General features: G+C 41.6%; 1 protein-coding gene across 4 annotated transcripts in view; it reads right to left on the bottom strand.

The window, feature by feature from the left end:
- Positions 1-24,820, bottom strand: part of RGS12 (regulator of G protein signaling 12) — a 284,771-nt gene that overhangs the window by 94,706 nt on the left and 165,245 nt on the right. For all 4 annotated transcript variants that reach the window (XM_077477871.1, XM_077477870.1, XM_077477869.1 and 1 more), the window contains exon 4: positions 5,462-5,483. In XM_077477871.1, coding sequence (XP_077333997.1) covers positions 5,462-5,483 — 22 coding nt within the window. The remainder of the gene's footprint in view (positions 1-5,461; positions 5,484-24,820) is intronic.

Raw genomic sequence — 24,820 nt, forward strand, 5'->3', positions numbered from 1 at the left:
GCAGGGAATGAAAGAGGAAGTAAACTCATCAGGGTTTACTTCCTCTTTAGGCAACTGCCTGTCCGTACCAGATACTAGCAGACAGCCATCCTGAGAGTCTGCAGGAGCTCGGCAATGCGATCCACTGATCACAGGAACGATGCTCTGCAGGCTCGTTAGAAAAGAAGAAAAAAAAAAAAAAAAAAAAAAAAAAAAACAAACACAAACAAACACACAATTGCACAATTTGCCTGGCAAAAAAGAAAAAAGAAAAAATTAAAAAAAACAAAAAAAAAAAAAAAAAAAAAAAAATGGAAAATAAAGTTGACCTTTTTTTATATCCTGTCTCAGCACAAGACTACCATCCAAATGCGTTTGAGCTGTGAATATGTGCTATTAAACAGATGTTACTGCTCTGAAATCACAGCCACCTTTCCACTGCCAATTTATAATTTCTATCAAAAAAGATCATCTAGTTCCCCAGCCTTAATTTTGAAGAAATGCTGATTAAAGCTGATTATGAAGAGGGGGGGGAAAAAAAAAAATAAAAAAAAAAAATAAAGTGAAAATGTAATCATGGAACAACCCATAAAATGTATAAATTACCAATTTCATGTGCAGGGTTGCACATCTGCAAGTACTTATATATTTTTAAGTAAATTTATGTGACATTATCTCCAAATTGGAAAGAAAGCAAATGTCGAATTTATTTGTGTTATCACCACATTTCCACCAGTCATTACACATAAAAGCAAAAAAGGTTGCTTTAGGTTACAGCAAGTTGCAAGGTTTAAAGCGTTACTAAACCCAGGACCCTGCATTCACTATAGCTGGTCTCCCACAGCACATGGAACCTTTAGGAAATATAAACTGCTCCTCCTCAGCAGTATATAGCGGTCTTGTGGCTTTCATTCTCTTCTGACTGTCCAATGAGGCTGCAAGACCCCGGACCCCTGTCCGGACAGTGTTGACCACATGCACCCTCCAAACAAAAAAAAAAAACAAAAAAAAACAAACAACAAACACACCAAACTGAGCATGTGCTCTGTAATATCAGCAGATGGATTGGGGACAGTAAAAGAGGAGGATCAGAGAAGACAACACAGAGGATTAACCCCTTAGGTTCCCCAGTGAGTATAACAAGCATGCTTTACTGCATATACGGACTGATTTTACAGTTATGGGTTTATAACACTTTAATTGATATGAGACTGGATAACAGAGAAGGTTGACAACAACAGGCAGCTCTAAGTGATGTATGATCCCAAGTCTGATTCTTCAGAAACGACCCAATAATGGTCATGAACTGCATGAAATCACTAGCAAGATCCTCAGAAGGCAGATGTACTCATTATCGCCCAGCAAGACTTTGTAATTTGCTATAAACCCTCCATGTTAGTAAGTGCCAATCAGTCATGCTTCTATGGAGAACGATGTTCTATTGCCCAATAAGAGAATCCAAAAAGAAGAGTTCAGCTGGTCATGCAGAGTAAAATTGGTCTTTCAGGCTCATCGATTCCCCTCATCCTGATGGAAGAATCTCCCCTGCCAGCTTTTTTATTAGCAAACCACAAAAAGTGCCAGTAATGAAAGGGTCCAAAAGAGAGAATTTTTAATTATTGCAAAAAAATAAATAAAAATAAAGTCATAAAAACAGCCATAAAAATAGACAGACTTTTCAGATCCATATTTGAACCAGAATGAAACTCTCCACATAGAGAAACAACTTCGCATGACAACGGTTTCTGAGCAGCAATTGGCTACTGTTTTCAGACAGCCTTCCCCTGTGGCTGTCAGAATATCTGAACAGTGGATGCAGCCGATTACATGCAGCCACCGTTTGGCTGACGTGTATGGGTCAGGCAAAAGGCGATCTCCATCCATGGTTTGTATAGCAAAGTAACATCGCAAAGCCTGCTCAGACTCGACGAAGTGGGAAGGGCAAGATGATGATGCCCTGTCCAATCACAGAACGTTTTGCATTCATTAGAAAAAATGCAAGATATTCCTTTAATGGTCCCCCATGCTGAGCAAGCAGCTCCCTGTGTCTACTATACAGCATGGCACCTGCTTGGCGCAGGACCCAAAGACACAAGCCCATCCGGTTCAACCTGTGTGTGACTATATGTCAGCATTACATTGTATATCCCTGTATGTTGCGGTCATTCAGGTGCTTATCTAAGACCCCTTTCACACCGCAGAGCTGATAGCGGTAAAACGGCGCTATTTTTAGTGGTGTTCCACCGTCGAAATTGTAGCGCATTTCGGCCGCTACCGGGGTGCTTTTACCCCTGCTAGCGGCCAAGAAAGGGTTAAAACTGCCTGCAATACGCCGCAATAGCGGCATTTTGCCGGAGGTAATACAGCGCTGCCCCATTAATTTCAATGGGGAGCAGCAGTGGAGGAGCGCTAAATACACCGCTCCTTCCCCGCTCCAAAAGAAGCTGCTGGCAGGACTTTTCCTGACGTCCTGCCAGCGCAACGCTTTGGTGTGAAAACCCTCGGGGCTTTCACACCGGAGACAAAGGCGCAGCAGTTTGAGGGCGAATTGCAGGCGCTATAGCGCCTGCAAAATGTCCTCAGTGTGAAAGGGGTCAATAGTTTCTTGAAACCATCAATGTTTCCCACTGAGACCACCGCCTGTGGAAGGGAATTCCACATCCTTGCCGCTTTTACAGTAAAGAACCCTCTACGCAGTTTAAAGGTTAAACCTTTTTTCTTCTAATTTTAAACTCCCTTTTGCAAAAAAAAAAGTTTTATCCCCATTGTGGGGTCACCAGTATGGTATTTGTATATTGAAATCATATCCCCTCTCAAGCTTCTCTTCTTCAGAGGGAAGTTCAGTGCTTGCAACCTTTCCTCATAACGAATATCCTCCAGACCCTTTATCAGCTTTGTTGTCCTTTGTACTCATTCCATTTCCAGTACATCCTTCCTGAGGACTGGTGCTCAGAACTGGACAGCATACTCCAGGTGTGGCTGGACCAGAGTCTTGTAGCGCGGGAGAATTCTCATTTTATCTCTGGAGTTGATCCCCTTTTTAATGCCAATATTCTGTTTGCTTTGTTAGCAGTAGCCGGGCATTGCATGTCACTGCTGAGCCTATCTACTAGCACCCCCAGGTCCTTCTCCATCCTAGATTCCCCCAGAGGTTCTCCCCCCAGTGTATAGATTACATTCATATTTTTGCCACCCAAATGCATTATTTTACATTTACAAACCATACCTGGAGTTCAGCTTTAAAGCTCCATTCACACTTGTACAACTTGACATGCAGCTTTGGACATCAAAGCTGCATGACAAGTCGTTCCCCATGTTTTCCAATGAGAACCATTCATATTTGTGCGATATAAAGTTGCAGCGACATCAAAGTAGCTCATGCACTACTTTAGACCGACTTTCATGCAACTTGAGGGCCATAGACCTCAATGTTAACCCTCAAAATGTGCATGAAAGTCCTACCTGAATGTTATACAATGCAACAGTTGTCCATTGTCACTGGTCAAAGCCAAAGTTGTACCCATCCAAAGTTGTTTCAAACTTGCACTCCAAAGTCCTACAAGTGTAAATGGAGTCTCCTATAAAGTGAACAAATGGGTGGAGCTGTGAATTCCGATGCAGAGATTATGCTCTTGGGATCAGAGACTCTAAGAAGCTAGGGTGCGATTCATTTTCCAAACCTGAAATCTCACTAAAGGGTGGTCTGACCACAAAATATATATGTAAAGTTAACCCTTTGATCGCCCCTGATGTTAACCCCTTCCCAGCCAGTGTCATTAGTACAGTGGCAGTGCATATTTTTAGCACTGATCACTGCATTAGTGTCACTGGCCCCTAAGAAGTGTCGATTTGTGTCAAAAAGTCCATCGCAATATCGTAGGCCCACTGTAAGCCGCTGATCTCCGCCAATACTAGTAAAAATAAATAAATACAATAAAAACATCCCACAGTTTGTAGAATCTAACTTTTGTGCAGACCAATCAATATACGCTTATTGGGATTGTTTTAACCAAAAATATGTAGCAGAACACATATTGGCCTAAATTAATGAAGAAATTTTTTTTTTTTTTCCCCACATTTTTTTTTTTTCCCCACATTTTTTACTTTATTGCAGAAAGAAAAAAAAAAAAACTTTTCTAAAAAAAATAAATAAAGCAGAGCCAAATAAATACCACCAAAAGAAAGAAAGCAAGCTGTGTGGGGGAAAAGAAGACATACAGCTACCTGCATTAAGTATTGGGTCAGCCTCCTTTTACACTTACAAGCATAATAAATAAGGCAGTGGGCAAAGTACACTATACATCAGGGATATGCAATTAGCGGACCTCCAGCTATTGCAGAACTACAAGTCCCATAAGTCATAGCAAGACTGACAGCCACAAGCATGACACCCAACCCAGAGCCTGATGGGACTTGTAGTTTTGCAACAGCTGGGAGGTCCGCTAATTGCATATCCCTGATATACATCATGTCCTCATTGGCAGTGAATTTGTGTTGCTGAAACATCAACAACCGCATATAGGCACAAGTGGAGTAAACTAAAAAAAAATAAGCATAGTTAGTAGGATTGACAGTTGTGGGAAATATATAGGAACCAATTAGAAATGTTTTTTCTGAGATCTAATTTAAGTACAAATACTATTGGTTGCTCTGAGATCCTGCACTCTATTGCTACTTTACCCTTCTGTACGGCATTGTTCTGCTAGGCTCTAAAGACTGGGGAACCCATGCCCTGAGCCATCAGAACAGCCAGAGCAGAAGACGGCACTCTCTGGGTTAAGCCATCTGCAAATAGCACCCACAGCTGTAAAGACCAGATTACTGCCAAACAATTACTGCCAAACAATAGACAGCAATGTAAGATGTTCCAGTCACCCTCAATGAGGTTTGACGAGCCGCATGTCCTTGCATGTGGACGCTCCTGCTGGAGGGTATGGAAGACGAGGCACAAGGTTTCTTTGTGGGAATTAATATGCAAACTTTCACTGTAAAGGGTCCCCATGTAACTAAGCAAACACCTGCTGAACAGCGCGTTTCAACCTGCCCTATGCAAACTACCAAAGAGCTTTTAACCAGTGACAGCTGCGTGCAACACAACTATCAGCCCTCTGCAGAAACGCAAATGAAATGATGTTGGCAAGAAAATTAACATAGTACCAACTTGTTTTGCTAATCTGATGTAACCAATCAAAACATCGAGCTATTCAGGACATAATAATCGATGAACTCTTTTGTAACACCCGCTGGGCACAAAGAACTCTTCCCCGAGTTGGCAGAGGCATAAAATGGACAATACTATACAAAACCCATCCTATCAAAATGTACCAAAATAAATAAATTAAAAAAAAGGCACAGATGCATAAAAGGGTACAAAAAAAAAAAAAAAAAAAAAAAAACACATACATTATTAAAAGGCACATAAAATTTAGAAATATTTAATGCATTTCATTTATACATATAAATAAGGAAGTAGCGGTCTTACCTCCATCGGAGACTGTAGCAGCCTGCGGAAAAGAAGATAGAGACATGAGTGTATAGAAACAACATTACAAGATCCACTTCAAAATTACTAATTAAATAAAAGAAAAAAAATATTAACCCCCCCCCCCCCTAAAAAAAAAAAAATATAAAAAAATAAAATAAAATAAAAAAAGAAAGTGGGAATATCTGTCAAGCTCAGAATGCACAAAATATTCTGAAAGCGCTCTTCCAAACATATCAATCTGAAGTGCAGCTGGCTCCACCCTCCCACCAGAAAACGCAGCAGCTCCTCCTCAGATAATCAGAATTTCAATCCCATCAGTCACACGCAGATAGTTAAAAAAAAAAAAAAAAAAAAAGATGATAATATGCTGGTTTTGCATAAAAACACTAATCAGCATCGGGATAAAAATACTCCACCATCATTTGCATAGACATACATGCTGAAGAGGGAACATTCTTTTTAGAAGATCAAGTAAAACCAAAATGATACAACTACGTCTCTTGAATCGTGATACGGGAGTCATTTACCTGCTTTGAAAGGTGTGAGGATATCGGAGGTCACAGAGCCTTCCATGACCACAGGCATCTCACAGGATAACTTATTTTTTTTTTTTTTTTGGAGTACAGATGAGAGAAAAAAAAAAAGTGCCTTATACATAACAGCTTGTGAAATAAAACCCGATTCTTGCTGGAAGTGAAGTCTGGTTGCCCTTGGCAATTCAGTTCTTATGTAATGGGCCTTAAAGTGAAAATTTCTTATTTTCTAAACAAATAATGGCACCTCCATGATTTGCCCACATATTTTGCCAAATGCAGGCAGATTAAAACAGCACTGTTAAAAATATGGAAACAAAAAAAAAAAAAAAAAAAAAAAAAAAGGGGAGGTGGCAAGCAAGGGGGAAAAATACAAAATCAAAAAAATAAAATAAAGGGGATATAAAGGGGATGCGCGTGGGTGGTGGAGGAGGAGACGAGGAGGCGAGCAAGCGCTAGAGATAGAGAGAAAGGAAGTGCATAAAAAAGTGATGAGCTAGAGTGCATGTGTGAGAGATAACATGGCAGAGAGATTACACTGTATGGTCATTCAGGGCCTGGGACTGATGTGAATGACAACGTCCTGTGTAAAGATCTGTAGAATGATATATTCAGCTATAATAATGAGAAATAATTAGAAAAAAAAAATATCACAGCGCAAATCTGACTAGAGGAGTTGGGACGGGTTTTGCCATATTGGTAATGAATTGCAGGTGTATTGATCAGTCTCCCGATTAGATCCAATGCTATATAGTCCTGAGAGGGAACAATGCACTGTGCACCTGGATGCATACAGTCTCCTCTAAATCTTGTCACACAGTTGTGGAATAAGATTGGAAAATTGTAACTAACAGTCACACACCGATTGAAATTTGGTCGGTCCCCGATGAACTAGCCGAATTTTGATCAGCGTAGGGCCAGCTTTTTGAGACATTCAATAAATGATTTTGTATGGCAATGTTCCTTTAAGCCTTGGCATAGAGATGCCGCTGCTAGCTCCCTCTAGTGGATTACCTACAAATCTGTAGCTAGAACTCTATAAACAAAAATACAGAAAAGTGAGCATGTAAAACAATTGAGGTAAAATACAGAATGACTGAAGAGTAAACAATGTCATGAGACAAAGTTCTCTGTGATGGTGATGTTGCCATTGAAGAAACATCTCTGTCCAATAATACAGGTTGACTGGGTAGCCTGCTGCTTCTCCAGCTTGTCTGAAGTCTGAATAACGGGTCCAGAATAAGCAGATCACAGAATGCATAGGTCGGGTGCAGACATCAGAAAGACAGTCAGGCAAATAGCATTTCCTTCAAGCAGAACCTCGGAGGAATTTCTGAGCGGACACTACTGACTTCCATTGCAGTGTGAATAGGATGCATAGAAAACAATTGTTTTCGGTGTGTCCTAGCGGTGACGTGCGCTCTTCCAGTGCAGTACAACGCTCTGATCAGGACATTACTAGCACTTTATCCTTACTCAGATGATCTTTGAATTAACATTTTGTCATGTCAAGTGGCTGTTTTTTGAGCAGCAATAGGAATGGTCAAACAATTGAGGGATAATCATTAATGGATCTAGAAGTGTGTTTACATCTTCAAGGTTGTTCCGAGCTGTCAGCGGATGACGAATGTTCTAGATATCTCAGAACATAAACACTGATGGGAACCTCACCCCTTATCACATAAACAAGAAGTGTGCCATTGGGCTATTCTGGGACACGTTTACCTTCCAGATTAAGAACTCCAGCATGGAAGGAAAACATTCCACAGTGTGCGGACAATGTTTGTCTCCAGGATCAGAGCCGCACTACAATTTCATTGTGTCACCATCTCCGCAAATACCAGCAGGCAAACATCAATTCTCTGCTCTTCCCACTTTGGAATTGGATAATGTGCCATTCTCTGACAACATTCCTGTGAAATCATTAACTGGGCACAGGTTTGCATAGAGAAGCACAGATATCTAGTGACTAGGTCTTTGGATTTAAAGCGAACAGAGATCCTGTAGAGCCCCTTTCATACGGGCTGTCCAATCAGGTCCACCTGTCAGTTTTTCAGCCAGATCTGATTGGACCCTCCAGTCTCCCTATGGAGCGGCAGATGTCGACACCCGCGGCCCACAAAAAGAATAGACAGAATGGTCCTATTTTCCCCATCCACCCAGCAGATTGGATGGAAACTGGACATGTGGTTCATTTCCATCCGACTCCCTCATAAAAAGGAAAGTGGGACCACATCCATTCTGCACAGATGAGCGAACACAGACCTGTCATCTGCCCGCACAATGGGGGATCAGCAGTGTGATCCCCCACTGGGCAAGTGGAATCCGTTACACGAAGGCACCCATGTGAAAGGGGTCTTAATGAACTCCATTTTCAATTATCGGGAAGTTTATGACTGATTCAGGGTCAGCAAAGAATATTGTCATCTTAAAAAACAGTCAAGAACTGCCACCTGCTGATTTTAGAAAGATTGGGTGAAAGTTGGGGGTGACTAAAGCCGGCCATAGATGGAAAGATTTTCTTTTCTGCAGCCAGGAGGACACACACAGATTAATGCTGGCGGTCATAGCTGCTGGCAAAAAATCGCATGTAAAATAAGACATGCTGGTTGTACGCAAGTCAAATGGTAGATCAACTGGGGTACAAGCAGCCTGCCCATAGATGGTTTGACTTTCTAACTGTCTATGGTGGGCTTATGGAAAAATGGCACACATTCCTTTGCCAAAATACCAGCAAATTCTGTAAAATCTGAAAAGGAAAAAAAGGGGGGGGGGGCGGGGGGAGGTTAGAGACCAAGGAACACTCCCTTTGGAAGATTTGGGAACCCACTTTTCAACAATAAAGTAAGACCAATTATTAAAATCTTGGTTTATCGATTTCCATTCAAGTCATTTTCAGGGTTATAATCCTACAGCATTTATTAAAAAGTTTATTAAAAATAAAAAAAATACTACCTTGCACCACAAGGCTACATACGCATTCACGTCTTGTACGATCATGTCTACATAACAGAACAGGATTGATGGTGCAATCATAGACTCGCATGACATGAGTCAGTTTACAGTAGTAAATAAACCAAATAAATCCCAGACAGCAAATGATGATGATTCACACTGGTAGGTAAAGACCGAGGTCTGAATACAACTTTACGTGCAGCCAGCAGCTGATAAGAAAAAGTCTTCCTTGGCAGGTATGTTATCCAAGGCGACACTTTGAGGACACAACCAACATCTGTTGCTCACTGTGGACCACTTGCCACAAAATGGTCCTCCTATTGCCGGTGAAAGACAAACTTACAAACAGTGGGATCACCATCTGCTTTAAACGACTGTAAATGTCTCCTGTAAAGTGCAGAAAAACTTTAGGCACCAATCATTCTCGTCCATCAGTGCCAACGTGTGTAACACGTGTGTAACACTCAATGCCTGTGAGCCACAGTGCAATGCCATTCATTCTTAAAGACACACCACCACGCATTTATGCTGTAAACAAACACAACCGCCTCCACAGTGCACCACAACGTGGCGATGGACAAAGGTGCGTGCTGTGCTGCCACAGCCACCCATAGTGTAGGTGCATGTTTTGTTGCGCCGAGACTCGTAAAAGTGGATCTTCATACCAAAATGCCCAATGTAGTCCTCCCCAATCTTTTTTTAACTTAGCTTTTTTTTGGATCTAGGACCCACCCAGCCTCCAATTTGACCCAGGTGAGAATGTCAGCCTACACCAGCAATCACCTGAGATATACAAATCTTATATCCCAGGAGGCTTCAGGTTAGGCATACAGTGCTGAAAGAGGAAGGACCCAGCAGGGAGTCTTCAGGGGTACAGCTGTAAGAACCAGGCAGACATCCAGATCCCAATGACTTTAGCAAGGAAGATGGTGGCACGGTGACTGGGGTAGAGTGTGGAGTAGCAGACAACAGATCAATGCTGGCATCACTGGGCATGAGTTTTTTTATTATGGACAACCCCAGCATATAAAAAAAAAAAAAAAAAAAAAAAAAAAAGGTAAGATGGGGTGGAAAAGAAATTTAGAGCAGGTGGGTGAAGTTTCCTTTTTCAAAGCCAATTATAAAAACGGGAATGGGCTGACCCAAGGCGGTGCATTCGAATAGAGCGCTATGCAAATAATGCTTCACTCCTTTCCAGTGCACTGCAGTGCTGTATTGATTAAAAAAAATTAAAAACGTGACTTATTTTTCTTGCTTATGTACACTGCATTAGGACAAAATATTTATTTTCAATTTGATACCAACTAAAAAGAAAAAAAAAAAAGGAAAAAAAGATTATATAAATTTACACTTTTTTTGCTACGAGGTGCGCATCCAAAAAGGTAGATTGTCATTCTACCTACCCCAGTGGATGCAGCATCCGACACCAGCTCTAAGACTGAACTGAGCAATCAAACCTGCCAAAATCGCTTGGTTTTCAGAGCTCCCCGAGCAGAGAGCTGGTGACTGTCAATTCAGCAGCTCTTTGCTCTGCTCCTCCAGCTCTCACTGGTAGGACTGGGCTGTGGAGGGGGCAGGAGTGGCCGCTCTGGCTCTCAGCAGCACGCTGAAAAGCGGAGCCGGTCCAGGCTTGTGGGCGGATCCAGACCATAGGGTGGCGATCTTTCCCAAGCCTGGACCAGCTCTGTGACCTCAGCTGACAGCAGCCTTCAGCGAAAAGCAGATCACAGGAGTGCAGAATGAACTGTGATCCACAGGAGAAGGGCTGTACTTCTCCTTTAATGCAGAACATTATAACACGTTGCCTAGCCCGAGTTACTGTCGCCACGGTTTTACCACAACACGTGTGAAGTCAATCTAACCAAAAAAAAAAAAAAAAAAAAAAGTTCAAAATTGGGTCCTTAGGACCATGCCAGTTACTACATAATTGATCCCACAAATTAATCACAGATCTAACCTACACCCGCAGGTTTCGAGCACAGCTCCGGATACTTTCTCCAATCTCCATTTCATCCTATTTTTGAATTTCTCTTCTCAAACAGGAGGCAGAAATCACCTTTTGTCTGCTCAGCAGCTGCTTTCACTGTTGTATTTCCTGCCACAGCTGACAGCTCTACATAAAACACAACACTCATATAGAAGTCATTAAATCATTACAGCTTGGAGAGCTCATTTGTCATACCATCAATGCCTGGAATTAGTCATCAGATGTCCTCTGAAGTGGCCAAATGGCGACAGAAAGGAACTGACGGCCTATGTTGAGTTTCCACAACAACTTCAAGTTACCACGACTATTGCAGGTAAATTGTCACACCTCTGGTGACAAATGGTTCAACAATCCAATGGCACATAAAAGGGTGCAATGACACGTTTGATCCACCAAGTAAAAAATAAATAAATGTGTAAATCAATGGAATCGAAAAGATTAGCTGCATTGTCAGCCAGATCCTGGATGAGCAATACAAAAATACATCACATGGAAGTTAGCCGTCAATGGGATTCTCACTTCCCCTCACCAAGCCGAGGTCAGGGGGCATCGTCTAGATGGATAACTCTCATGGGACCAATACATAAGGTCTTGACTGTTGCGGTATATTTGCGGTTATAGTGATTTACGGCTGCTACAGGCATCGGCCACTTACTTTCCGGGTTCATTCACACTTTACAAATCCATTGTGCCGCGTTACATTGCGTGTTGCTTTAAGAAAGCCAATCCATTAACTATGGATATTAAAAAAAAAAAAAAATAAATAAAATAAAAAAAAAGGAGAAACAACAACACATACACACACGCGCTTACTTACAGTTTCAACACACATCCGTATGATTTTACATAGAGTCTTGCTGGCAGTAAGACCCCACATAAACGATTTTATGTACGTTATTCGAATGTTTACATGCATAAAGCACCAACATACCAGTTTCTAGGATGCAGGCGGCTCCTACCATCTAGCATCCTTGGTTGCTAGGACACAGGCAGCTCCTAGTGTCCTTGGTTGCTAGGGTGCAGGTAGCTGCTCAGGGATGACCAGATCAACTCTACAGTATGTAATCAAGCAGATTACAAATTGTTGATATTAATATGTTGGCCATAAACTTGTCAATCGAGTACTTTTGCAATGTACTCATGTAAATGTTAGCACTAAGGTTACCTCAATACCACAGGATTCAGATATGGCGACTGCGGAGGCCATTGGAGTACAGTGATCTCATTGTCATGTTCAGAAAACCAGTAGCGAGATGATTTGAGCTTTGTGACAAGGTGCATTATCCTGCTGGATGTAGTCATCAGAAGATGGGTACACTGTAGTCAAAGGGATGGACATGGTCTGCAACTATATTCAGGAAGCCCGTGGCGTTTAAACGATGCTCAGTTGGTACTAAGGGGCTTAAAGTTTGCCAAGAAAATATACTCCACACCATTACACCCCCACCACCAGCCTGAACCGTTATAGTACAAGGCAGGACCGATCCATGCTTAAGGCAAATTCTGCCCCCTTCCATCTGAATGTCACAGCTGAGTCTGTGCTATGCTAATTGTATCCTCAGGTTCCCATTCTTAGCTGACAGGAGTGGCACCCGATGTGGTCTTTGCTGCTGTAGCCAATCTGCTTCAAGGTTGGATGTGTTGTGCATTCAGAAATTGTATTCTGCATACCTTGGTTGTAATGAGTGGTTAGTTACTGTTGCCTATCATCTTGAAGCAGAGGGACATTGCTCCAAATCAGGGACAGACCCTTGAAATCAGGGACACTTGGGAGCTATGCATGTGGTGTGGTGTGGTGTATGCAGTTGATAAAAAAAAGGTCATAATCATTTTTTAGTTCATTGGCAGCCCATTCATGATGGGCAAGCTGCCTTAACAAAACACACATTAACAATGGTAATGCAATGTAACTTAAGTGTGAATAAGCCCCCAGGCCTGTTCACACCTATACCTTGTAACTTGAGAAATACAAACGCATCAAAAAGTATATTAACTTTGTATCCCATTGTTTTCAAAGAATCTGGTTCACATGTACAGCACATACTGCAGCTTATTCTAGAATGTTGTGCAGATATATTTTGATGCGAGCCGGCAAGATGAGCTGCAGGAGCATGCAGCTTTATATCGATTTCAATGGCACTCCCTCCTGCACCTAATCACCAGGAACCCCCGCTGGGGTCCCCACAAGTAAATCACAAACAGCCCCATTCCCAAGTGTGAACGAGGCCTTACTGATTAGCAAATTGCTGATGTCTATATACTAGATTTGGGGACAGCTTAGCGGTTTTGTCCCCAGGGCAGATTTGTTTATCTCTACTTCTGACACCAGTTAGGCTTCCTGTACACTGGACAAGTCAAAACCTCTTCTGAACATTTTAATTTGACAGCTAGTAACCGACATTAAATAACTTCTGTTTTGGCACAGTTACATGTCGCGTTAATGAACGCTTTTGTTTACAATGGGAAATCGCTCTCTCTTCCCTCGCAGCCCATAATATTCATTGGATCTGTAAAGACAGTTTTTTACCATTATAAATGGTCAGAAACGATTCTCCATTAAAAACGCCTATGAACGAAAATGCGAGTTACCGTGTTTAGAGGCGTTTACATGCTGTTACAAGCATTTGGTGTTTCAAATGCCTCTGAAAAAATGCTTCTAAAAACTCAACTGCCTAGAAAAGGTAGGTATGTATGTATGTATGTATGTATGTATGTATGTATGTATGTATGTATGTATGTATGTATGTATGTATGTATGTATGTATGTACCTCCATCCCTATGTTTTTTTTTTTTAGAGCTTGAGCCCCATGTAAGTAATTGGGACTGGATATCTCTTTTGCTGCAATTTTTATTGAGATCTGAGTTAGTTATTGGATTACATTGGTACTTCTATCCCTTTTTCAGTCATGTTGATGCATCCGCTCCTGAGGATGTGGATTTTTTTTGCCACGAAACGCGTCAAGATTTTTATGATGTACCTATGTTTTTAACATACTATTTTATGTAATCTTAGCATGTATTTTGGTTTTCTTGATTACTCGAGAATTAAGCATCAAGTTCCCATACATGGGTAATCAGAATGTGCCGCTATACTACCTATATGAACTGGAATCTATCTACCTATTTATGCTATGTTTGTACATATATGAAATTGTTTTATAACCTGAATGTGCTGCTATATTATCCTTATATGAATTGTAACATTTATGGACATGTGTATAGATATATGAAATTTATATGGAACATTTATTGATTTGTGCTTTTTTATGATAACATGTCAATTTCGATAAGGGAAATTGGTGAACTGACCTGGAGCGGTGGTTTCCTAAGGACTGCTCACTCTCCAAGCAGGTAAGGGTCCCAGGTGCAGGCTGATTGCACAGACCAGATGGATGAAGAATGAACAAAACTCTGGACAGCCGCACTCCGGATCAGATGAAAAAGTAAAAAGTGCCTTTTATTTCTTCAAACTAAAATAACCTCACATCGCACCAACAACAACAAAAGGGAGAAAGAAAAAAACGAAAATTTCTGACGCGTTACACGCTAAAACCTCGCGCTTACTCATATGAGTAAGCGCTAGGTTTAGCGTGAAACGCATCAGAAATTTGTTTTTTCTTTTTCTCCTTCTCCCTTTTGTTGTTGTTGGTGCGATGTGAGGTTATTTTAGTTTGAAGAAATAAAAGGCACTTTTTACTTTTTCATCTGATCCGGAGTGCGGCTGTCCAGAGTTTTGTTCATTCTTCATCCATGTCAATTTCGATGTAGTGGTTCATCACTGACCTCATTCAAAGTCCCAAATCTTTACATGAAATTTCCGCATTGTACTTGTACAAACAAGATAACAGGAGAGTCCAGGGGCAGCTAAAAATAAATAAATACCCCCACCCAACTGCTCCTAAACGGCCGCGTTCACAAGGCCTTACATTGCCATGCTGGCCTTTAGTATGAGTTATTCCAACTCTACTAGACAACGGACAAGACAACCAGCTGGATTTCACAGATATTCTTATCGATAACCACATATAAAGATCAGTTAAACAATCAATCACACCCTTCAAGGGGAAGTTTTCAATTCTGGAAAGTTCACTATTCAGAAAATATATCTGGCGAGTTCTCCATGGCATGGATATGCTGCCAATGCTTTGTGTCCCTTTAGAGAATGGGACAATTTATCTGTATTGGTGGGCACTGCAGCTCAACCAACACTATAGAGTGCATTGGACACCCTAGGAATGTACGTGCCATACACAAGTTTTTTTATTCTAAATACGTAAATCTATGGTACATTAGCCTCCATAGATAAATACCACCTCAGGGACAATGTACTAAACTATCCTAGAGTTATAAAAAAATTAAAATAAAAAATAAAACAGACTTGTAAATTGCAACACACAAAGCCCCTCACCTCATCACAGCAATCAAAAGTCTCTTTTCTCCAAATTCCTTTCATCCGCCACATCATGTCATAGGAATAAGCATTTCTTCCTCCCGGGCGCTGCCATAACTCAGGAGGGGCGGCTCAGAACCGCACTCTGCCTGCACACGCTATGGAATTCTGCAGATCTGCTCCATTACTCACTGCATGGACAAGTACAGAATTGTCATCTCCCTGCCTAACAGCCTAGTACATACTTAAAAAAATAAAAAACAAAAAAAGGGGAAGAAGGCCATTCAGAAAAAACGAGGGAAAAGTAAAAAAAAAAAAAACTCAAGATTAATATTAAGCTAATACTGTTTGCAGCACTTTACAACTAGAATGAACACAGCCTCCTGGATTTCAGTTATAAAGCAGAGTTCCACCCATTTTTACAATTAAGATCGCCATCTCCGGTGCAATTCTATATGGATAATAGACACTCACCGGTAACTTTATTAAGTACATCGTGATATAAGTGGGTTGGACCCCCTTTTGCCTTCAGAACTGCCTTAATTCTTCATGGCATAAATTCAACAAGGTGTTGGAAACATTCCTCAGATGTAGGTCCATGTTGACATGATGGCATAACGTAGTTGCTGCAGATTTGTCGGCTGCAAATCCATGATGTGAATCGCTCATTCCACCACATCCCACAGGTGTTCCCAAAGGATTGAGAGCTGGCGACTGTGGAAGCCATTTGAGTACAGTGACCTCGTTGTCATGTTCAAGAAACACATTTGAGATGATTATAGCTTTGTGGCATTATCCTGCTGGAAGGAGCCATCAGAAGATGGGTACACTGTAGTCATAAAGGGATGGACATTGTCAGCAACAATACTCAGGTAGGCCGTGACGTTTAATTGATGCTCAATTGGTACTAACCAACCCAAAGTGTGCCAAGAAAATACCCCCCACACCATTACACCACCAACCGTTGATGCAAGGCAGATGCTTTCAGGTTCTTTACGCCAAATTCTGACTCTACCAGCTAAAATCGAGATTCAGCCAAGACAATGTTTTTCCAATCTTCTACTGTCCAATTTTGGAGAGCCTGTGCAAATTATAGCCTCAGTTTCCTGTTTTCAGCCGTCAGGAGCGGCTCCCCGTGTGGTATTTTGCTGATGTAGCCCACCTGCTTCAAGGTGTGATGTGTTGTGCGTTCGGAGATGGTATTCTGCACAACTTGGTTGTAACGAATGTTTTTTTGGAGTTACTGTTGTCTATCATCTTGAACCATTCTCCACCTGACATTAGCAGGACCTTTTTGTCCACACAACTGCCGCTCATTGGATATTTTCTCTTTTTCAAACCAGTCTCTGTAAACCCTAGAGATGGTTGTGTGTAATAATTCCAGTAGATCAGCAGTTTTTGAAATACTCAGACCAGCTCGTCTGGCACCAACGTCACTTAAATCCCCTTTCTTCCCCATTCTGATGCTCAGTTTGAACTTCAAGTCTTCACCACATCTAGATGCCCAAATGCATTGAGTTGCTGCCATGTGATTGGCTGATTAGCAATTTGTTTTACCAAGTAATTGTACAGGTGTACCCAATGAAGTGGTCTGAGTATGCATGCATGTATGCATTTTTTAAAACATTACCAGATTTGTCAGCATATAACACGCACAGGCGTATAACACGCACCTGCATTTTAGGTGGGAAGTTACAGGAAAAAAAAAAAAAGTGACATTTTAAATTAAGAACTTGGAAGCAAAATAAGGGTCAGTGCCCATCAATGCAGCCTCACCATTGCCCATCTGTAGCCTCACAATTACCCATCAATGCAGCTTGATCACTGCCCATCTACAGCCTCACAACTGCCAATCAATGCTCATCTGCAGCCTCACAATTGCCCATCATTGCAGCTTGAGCAATGCCCATATGCAGCCTCACCTTTGCCATGAATTCAGCCTGATCAGTGCCCATCTGCAGCCTCACCTTAGATTACTGCTGCCTCGGAGGGGGCAGGTATGGGGCGGGACGTGTGCCATCAGCTTATATACAGCGTAAATCTGTTTACTCTCCAGCCTCTTTAATACAAAGTTCTATGATAGAAAGAAAACACTGGTTCAATGCCGGCCCAGGAGCCGGGACTTCCCATAAGAGAGGCTGCTGAGTAAACAGGAGATTCTCGCCGTTTGTAATCTGACGGCTCTCGTCCTGTCCCCTCCCTGTTGCCTCTTAGGCAGCCCAAATTGCAGTATCGGTGTATAACACGCACACACTACGTGCACCTGATTTTCAGGGTGAAGTGAGTGTTATACGCAAACACAGTACCTCATTTAGAACCTTGTATGCGACTTCCGGTCCAGCCGCAGAGGCAATGTCGCTGTAAGGTGATTTCTTTTGGACTTATCAATCCCAGGACTCCATGGGTATTACCTAATGCTGAAATCTCACGGTATTTCCAGAACGAAAATAGCGCGTCGAGAGGAGTTAGGCACCATTTACTAGCTAAATCTATTATCAATCAATTTTGCTAGCTAAATCTAATCTATAATCCCAGATGTACAAAATATAAATTTTGCCATGTCTAAAATGTATTTTTTATTGATAGGTTGCCATAACAATGGGGCGGGAACTTCTGCCGATACTGCCACGCAATGTCATTACCGTGCAGGCGTGAGACCGGGGAGGTGCATGCTGGGTAGACAGCTGCTCCGAATCCTGAAAATAAACACAAGCAGGCTTCAGATGCACAAAATTGATGGGCTCTGCTTGGTTCCGAGATCAGGTACGATTTTATCGGTTTAATAGAAAGAAGAAGGAACACATAACATTATTCAAATAAGTTGAGGTTAACAATCACGGGGGAGAATTTAAAAACCAATTGATTATGTGGACTGGAGCTCCACTTTAAGGCATCACAGAGCTATGGGAACCAAGACGCTTACCCATAGTCTATAGGACTAAGGCCCCTTTCACACGGGCGGATAGAATTCAGCTGTGGATAGATCAAGTTATATACCGCAGCTAAACTCACACAATTTCCATTGGCCCCATTCACACACTGCATTTAGCAACGGTTTTTTTACATGGGGTTTTGTGCGATTAAAATAAATGAATTTGACTGCATCCAGGACTGATGTATTGCAGCTATCTGGACACAACTGCAGGTAATCGCAGTCTACTATTTCACCTGCAAACAGCAGAGGCCACGAGGAAAGAAAAACCAACAGGAAGCACATCAGAATTGGCAAGAATATTCCAACGCAGCTAAACGGAGCCGCATGTAAAACGCAGATAATCGCAATGTACAACTGCAATTGAACGCTGTGCCAGGATTCGCTGAATTTCCAAACAAAACATGCTTTTAACAATGGCAGAACAGCTGCCCTTGTGAAAGGGGCCTAAGCGTTGGCCCATGTCTTCAGCTTTGTGAACCTGACAGTTACCTCTGAAAGCGCATGTTCATTTTAAATGCACCAGCACTATGGAAAATTCCTGTTCTCCGTTATAATGCCCAGGTAATGTATAAACAAAAATGCACATTAAAGATTGAAAGAAACAGAAGTTGAGATTCAGAGTTTATTTCTAACGCCACTGAGGGTCCCCAAATATATATTATGGTTTTCTAGAGGTGGCCCCACAATATGATGGCCTGAATTTTGCTCAGCCCCTGCAGGTCAGATTTGACTGCTCCCCCAGTGTATGGACTGGAGATGGGAGGGAGTCGGCGTTCGTAGAATAGGGTTTTTTTTTTTTGCACACAATCTTTTTGTTAAAAAAAATAATTCAATACAATAGAAGTAAAAACAGAGGATGTGTGTCTATCATTCCAATCACTGTTTATCAATGTACAGCCATATGTGTCACGTAAAAGCATGCACGTTAGAGCAGAAAAACAGATAGAGATGATGCTCCCGTACAAAGCCGGTGGGGTAATCAAAATACAGCATAATGCAATGTAATACAACATACAAAATGCTTAATGCTCGATACCAAAACATGAGCGAGTTCTGGACACAGCAATATATAGAAAAGAAAACAAAGTAAAGAATATAGCAGAAAGTAGAATGGGTATTTAATACTTTTCTGTACCCCACGAACATGTGAGCAAGGCTTAAATACCTTGGTTTGTAAAGCTGGCGACATATGGATCGAAATATGGCTGGTTCAGCAAGTGTGCAGCCCAAACCAGCATTTAAATCAGCGCATGCAGCCAATAGCCTGCAGGGCTGATCAGTGTATTCTGACAGTGGGGCAGTCCCCGCTGTCAGAATACAAAGACACAGCAGGGAGGATTTCTCCATCCACCTAGAATGTGTGGATGGGGGGGGGTAAATCGGCGTAATGTATGGCTTGCTTAAATCTTCTGGGTTGATAGCGCTCTACTTGTCGTGTAAAGAGGTGTTAGGACTGAAATCTTGTATTCTGGCGCTTTAAAAATTTCCCCAAACCCTTCAAGTTGATCACAATACACAGAAGCCAGCCACACATGGATCGAAATTTGACCACTCCAGCAAAGACTGGTTGAATTGTGTAGGAACAGGCTGGTTGTACACAAGTCGACCGATCAACTTGCGTACAACCAGCCCGTCAGGTTTTTTCTGATCAATATATTCAGAACATAATGGCTCATTGAGCGTGGATGCGGAAGGAGGGAAAATAAATAAATAAATAAATAAATGCGGCTTTTTGTTCAACCTCCTTGCTAGACAATTTCTCTCCACCCCCCCCCCCCCCCCCCCAACCAAAACCCACACACCACACGTGCAATGTATGGCCTACATAATCCCAGGACAAAGACCAAAATACAAAATAACGTAGCTTTGAGTCTATTTGTTCTGACACCCTACTGACTTCTATTGTACTTAAGCACTGACAATTTGTGCTCATTAAACAGGCGTTTGACCACATGCTGCTTCAACAAAAACAAAGCAAAGGCAGTCTTTACACAATAACGTTAGCATAGGCAAACTTGTATTTGTTTGTAGGAAGAAAAGGTATAGATAAAAAAAATGTAGGGCTTGAGCTGCATCCTGCTTTGATCCTCTACTCTGCTATATGGAAGAAACCCCCTAAGGCCCAATATTAGGGGAATTTTTTTTTATTTTATTTTTTAAATATTGCCGTGCAATACGCTACACCACTTAAGTCAGCCATAGATGACCCGACTTTCTTTCCTGAAGGAAAAAAAATAAAATATTGCTTGATTCCTCCATCAAAACTGTGTTGATGGGGGAAAGCTTCCCACTCAGCTATTGTCTTCTCCTGGGGTGGAGAACAGCGATGATCGCTAGTAGCTACAGCCACTGGCAAACGTGATCTGAAATGCTGGTTGTACCAAAGTCGATCGTTGGATAGACTTGGGTACATTCAGCCCACCCACAGATGGTTTGAATGCCAGCCAGTCCCTGCTGAACTGGCAGAGATTCGAACCACCAATGGCTGGCTTTACATCTGAAGACACATCTTTAGAAACTACCCAATTATTGCAAGTTTGAACTAAAAAAATAAATAAAATCAAACCATAGTCTAAACATTAGCCCATTTATGACCACCTTAAAATGATATTAAAGCCTTTTTTTCCCCTCTTTTTTTAAATAAAACACGTGATGCTTACCTGCTCGGTATAATTGTTTTGCACGCCTGGCTCCTTCCTGTTGTTGGATGCCCCCCACAGCAAGTAGCTTGCTCTGTGGGTACCCAAGCCAAGGATCTGTGTGTCCATTCACACACGGAGCCACGGCTCAGCCCTGTCCACTACGAATCCTAATTGGCACTCTGACTGCGATTGACAGCAGCAGCTCCCACTGCTGCCAATCATGATTTCCCGCACAGGCAAAGCTCTTGTGGACATCTGTGGATCGAGAGGGGGCTCAGGTAAGTATTAGGAGGGGCTGCTGCACACAGTTTTTTACCTTCATGAATAGAACACATGAAGGTAAAAACCTTGTGCCTTTACAACAACTATTTTAAACATGAGCACGAGACCCAATATATGATACGATTGTGAGCACTCCCACGTCAATGGCTGCCTTTTGACTTCAGACACCCCAGGCAGAGAAATCTTGACTGAAACAGAATTACCTCCCCTACGTCGGACATGCCATTAATAAATATTCATAGACATGGCATCTCTAGCATCTGCAAAAGGGATAAACATGCATACTCAGGTAGTCCAAAAACATTGCTGAAATATGTCCGCACATCCAACACGTGTGTTCATGGCCAGCTTCATACACAACCATGAATAGAACTGACGCTGACAGATATAATCTCCTAAAAACAAAAAAAGTTACATAGCTACATAGTTAGCCAGGTTGGAAAAAAAAAAAAAAAAAAAAAAAAAAAGGCAACTCCATCTAGTTCAAAACAATAATAATAAAATCCCATATACTACGATCCTATATTTGTCATGACACCTGTGTAATGTTAAAAATCTGCTGATCTGTACCTGTTTAAGGCTCCATGCACACTGAAGCTCAAAAAAGCTTTTTCTGGACACCAGATTACTTGCAGAAAACGCTGTTTGAAAAATGTGCTTTTAACAGCGTTTTCAATAAAAATACAGAGTACACTCCAAAAATACCACAATGCATTGAAAAAAAAAATAGAATACCGAACACTAATTAAACGCGTTTATGAGCATTTATCGGTGTTTGTCGTTTTTTGGCGGTGAAAAACAGCACTTTGAACGCAAATTTCTGGCGTTCAAAAAAAAAAAAAAAAAAATTTTATTATATATATATATTTTTTTTTTTACACATACACACTGTATCACATCAGTCCCCGCTCTCAAAAAGCTTACAGTCTAAGGTCCCTAATTTAGTCACACATATACTAGGGCCAATTTAGACCCTACAACCTTATACCTATACCTGACTGCATACAAAAATCAAACAAATTGCTTGGGTAGGACTTCTACCTTTGCACACACCATAAGGTTTTTTTTTTTCCCCATTTGTTCAACCCAGCGGGCCTGAAGAGCTTGGGAGGAGCCACTGTACAAACTATGCAATGTTAGTGCAGCGATTTTTCCCGCTGAGCTATTGTGCTCTGACAAAGGGAACGTCTCGTCCCCCGGCTTCCCCCAGAACACACCGGGCAGTGCTCTCTATCAGACAACCTTTTTCAGTCATGCCCCTTCAACAGAAGCCAGCTGAACAAATGGACTGTCTGCCATACTATTAAACTGGCTAATGCCACCTCGATTTAGTTTTGATAGAGCTAAAAGATTGCGCAATCAGATTGTAATGTAGATGGCAAGCCTTAAAGATCAGGCAATTGATATTCATGTCAAAGCTTGCCTCTACCCTGTGCCCAAATACAGGCAACTGTTGCAACAACTACAAGATATCAACAGCCAAGACAGTTCGTACAGCAAAATAGTCATGTGGTCACTTGTATGCCTGTATTTGTCATCTTCTGTGTGACCCAAAAGTCCATCAAGTGGGTCCATCAATGTGGAAGACAAATTATATGAACACAAATTAAATAACCTGACAAGAGCCACAGACCATCTGGGCCAACTGGGCTTATACCTTCTGATGGGAAAGCAGCACCAAAAGTGGTCCATGTGTTTAGCAGTCAGGCTGCAGAGGTCAGATCAGTGACAGGCAATTATGACCAGAGCTAGACTAAAGAGGAGCCAAGCAAGACCGTTCCTCCATATAATACACACATGTATAGTCAAGAAATGGCCAAGCTTAAACCATTTGTTACCTGCTAATTGGAAAATTAATCTTTCAGAAAGGACTGGAGCATTTGGCCAGCAGTGGATTTAAAAATAAAAAAAGAATCGCCTGTATAAAAAAGGTAGCCAACTACATCTCAATTAGCACCGTCCCCAGTCATATCCTGCCATGCTTCAGACACCCCGAGATCTTCTCTTCCATATTAAGCTGATCATACAGTAGTAAGTTTTAGAACGAACAGTCTTACTAGAGGTCGACCGATATGGGTTTTTCTCTGGCTGATGCCGATATTTAGAAATCATGGCGGCCAATAGCCGATATATGATGCCGATTTTTTTGGGGCCGATATGTTAGGCCGATTTTTATTTTATTTATTTATTTTTTTCCTTTTTTTTTTTTAATCCCCCTTCATCTAACACACCTTTCCCACTGGGGCGTTTTTCAGGCGCTTTTGGGCTAAAAATAGCACCTGTAAAGTGCCTGCAAAACGGCTCCCCTGCATTTAACCTCTTCCTTGGCCGCTAGCTGGGTTATATGTGCCCCACTAGCAGCCAAATAGCACTGCTAAAATGATGGTAAAGAGCCGCTAAAACTTGCGTTTTACCATAAACGCCTGCCCGCTCCAGTGTGAAAGCAGTCTTCATAAGTGATGCAGAAAATTTCTTACATTTAAACATTTATTAAACAAAACAAACCTCCAATCAGTTTACTTGTATGTATGTTGATAGTTATTTTGCATTTCTACCATTAGCGAATAATCGCACCAACTGTTATCACCCTCTCACCAAGCTGCTTGGCGATGGTCTTGTAGCCCATTCCAGCCTTGTGGAGGTCTACAATCTTGTCCGTGATATTTTTGGACAGCTCTTTGGTCTTAGCTATGGTGGAGAGAATGGAACCTGATTGACCGATTGAGTCTGTAGACAGGTGTCTTTTATACAAGTAACAAGCTGAGATTAGGAGCACTACCTTTAAGAAAGTGCTCCAAATCTCAGCTCGTTACCTGTATAGGAGACACCTGAGAGACAGAAATCTTGCTGATTGATAGGGGATCAAATACGCATTTCTCTCATTAGAAGGCAAATCAATTTATAACTTTTTGAAATGTGTATTTCTGGATATTTTTGTGGTTATTCTGTCTCTCACTGTTAAAATAAACCATTAAAATTATAGACTGATAATTTCTTTGTCAATGGGCAAATGTACACAATCACCTGGGGATCAAATACTTGTTTTCCTCCCTGTACTTTTGATTTTTGGAGAGAATTAACTTTCCAGACAAAAAAAAATATATATATCACTTTAACGGTCAGAATTTGAGGTGTTAAACCCAGAAGCCTACATTCACTATATCTGGTCTCCCACAGTACATGGAAATGCAGTTATTTTAGTAACTATAAACTGCTAAATACCTTTTCACACCAGCAAGCTTGGGACTTCTATCGGTGTCTGGTTAAAGCTTGTAGGAGGCGTTTTCATTCTCCTATAACTGTCCTGAGGCTGCATGACTCCTGACCCTCTGTCTGGACAGTGCCGATTGGCCCTGTGCAGATCACATGCTGCCTCCCAAGAAAAAAAAAAAACCCTCTAGCAATAAACACCAAACCAAAGTGCCCCCAATGCTGTGTTCTACCTGGATTGGGGCACTGTTTATCAACCCCCCCTCCCCAATCAATGAAATCTTAAAATGAAAGCACTCTCTCGAGGCATTCCATTGTAAAAAACTAAATTTTTACATAATGCAGCAGCATCCAGACACATATGACACTGTTCGAGGCGACTTATTCTTCCAAAGCAAATACACCTATGATCACTGGTACT

This window comes from Lithobates pipiens, unplaced genomic scaffold (assembly GCF_037356315.1).
Source record: "Lithobates pipiens isolate NorthernLeopardFrog02 unplaced genomic scaffold, aLitPip1_a1.2 Scaffold_13, whole genome shotgun sequence".
Taxonomy (NCBI): Eukaryota; Metazoa; Chordata; class Amphibia; order Anura; family Ranidae; genus Lithobates; species Lithobates pipiens.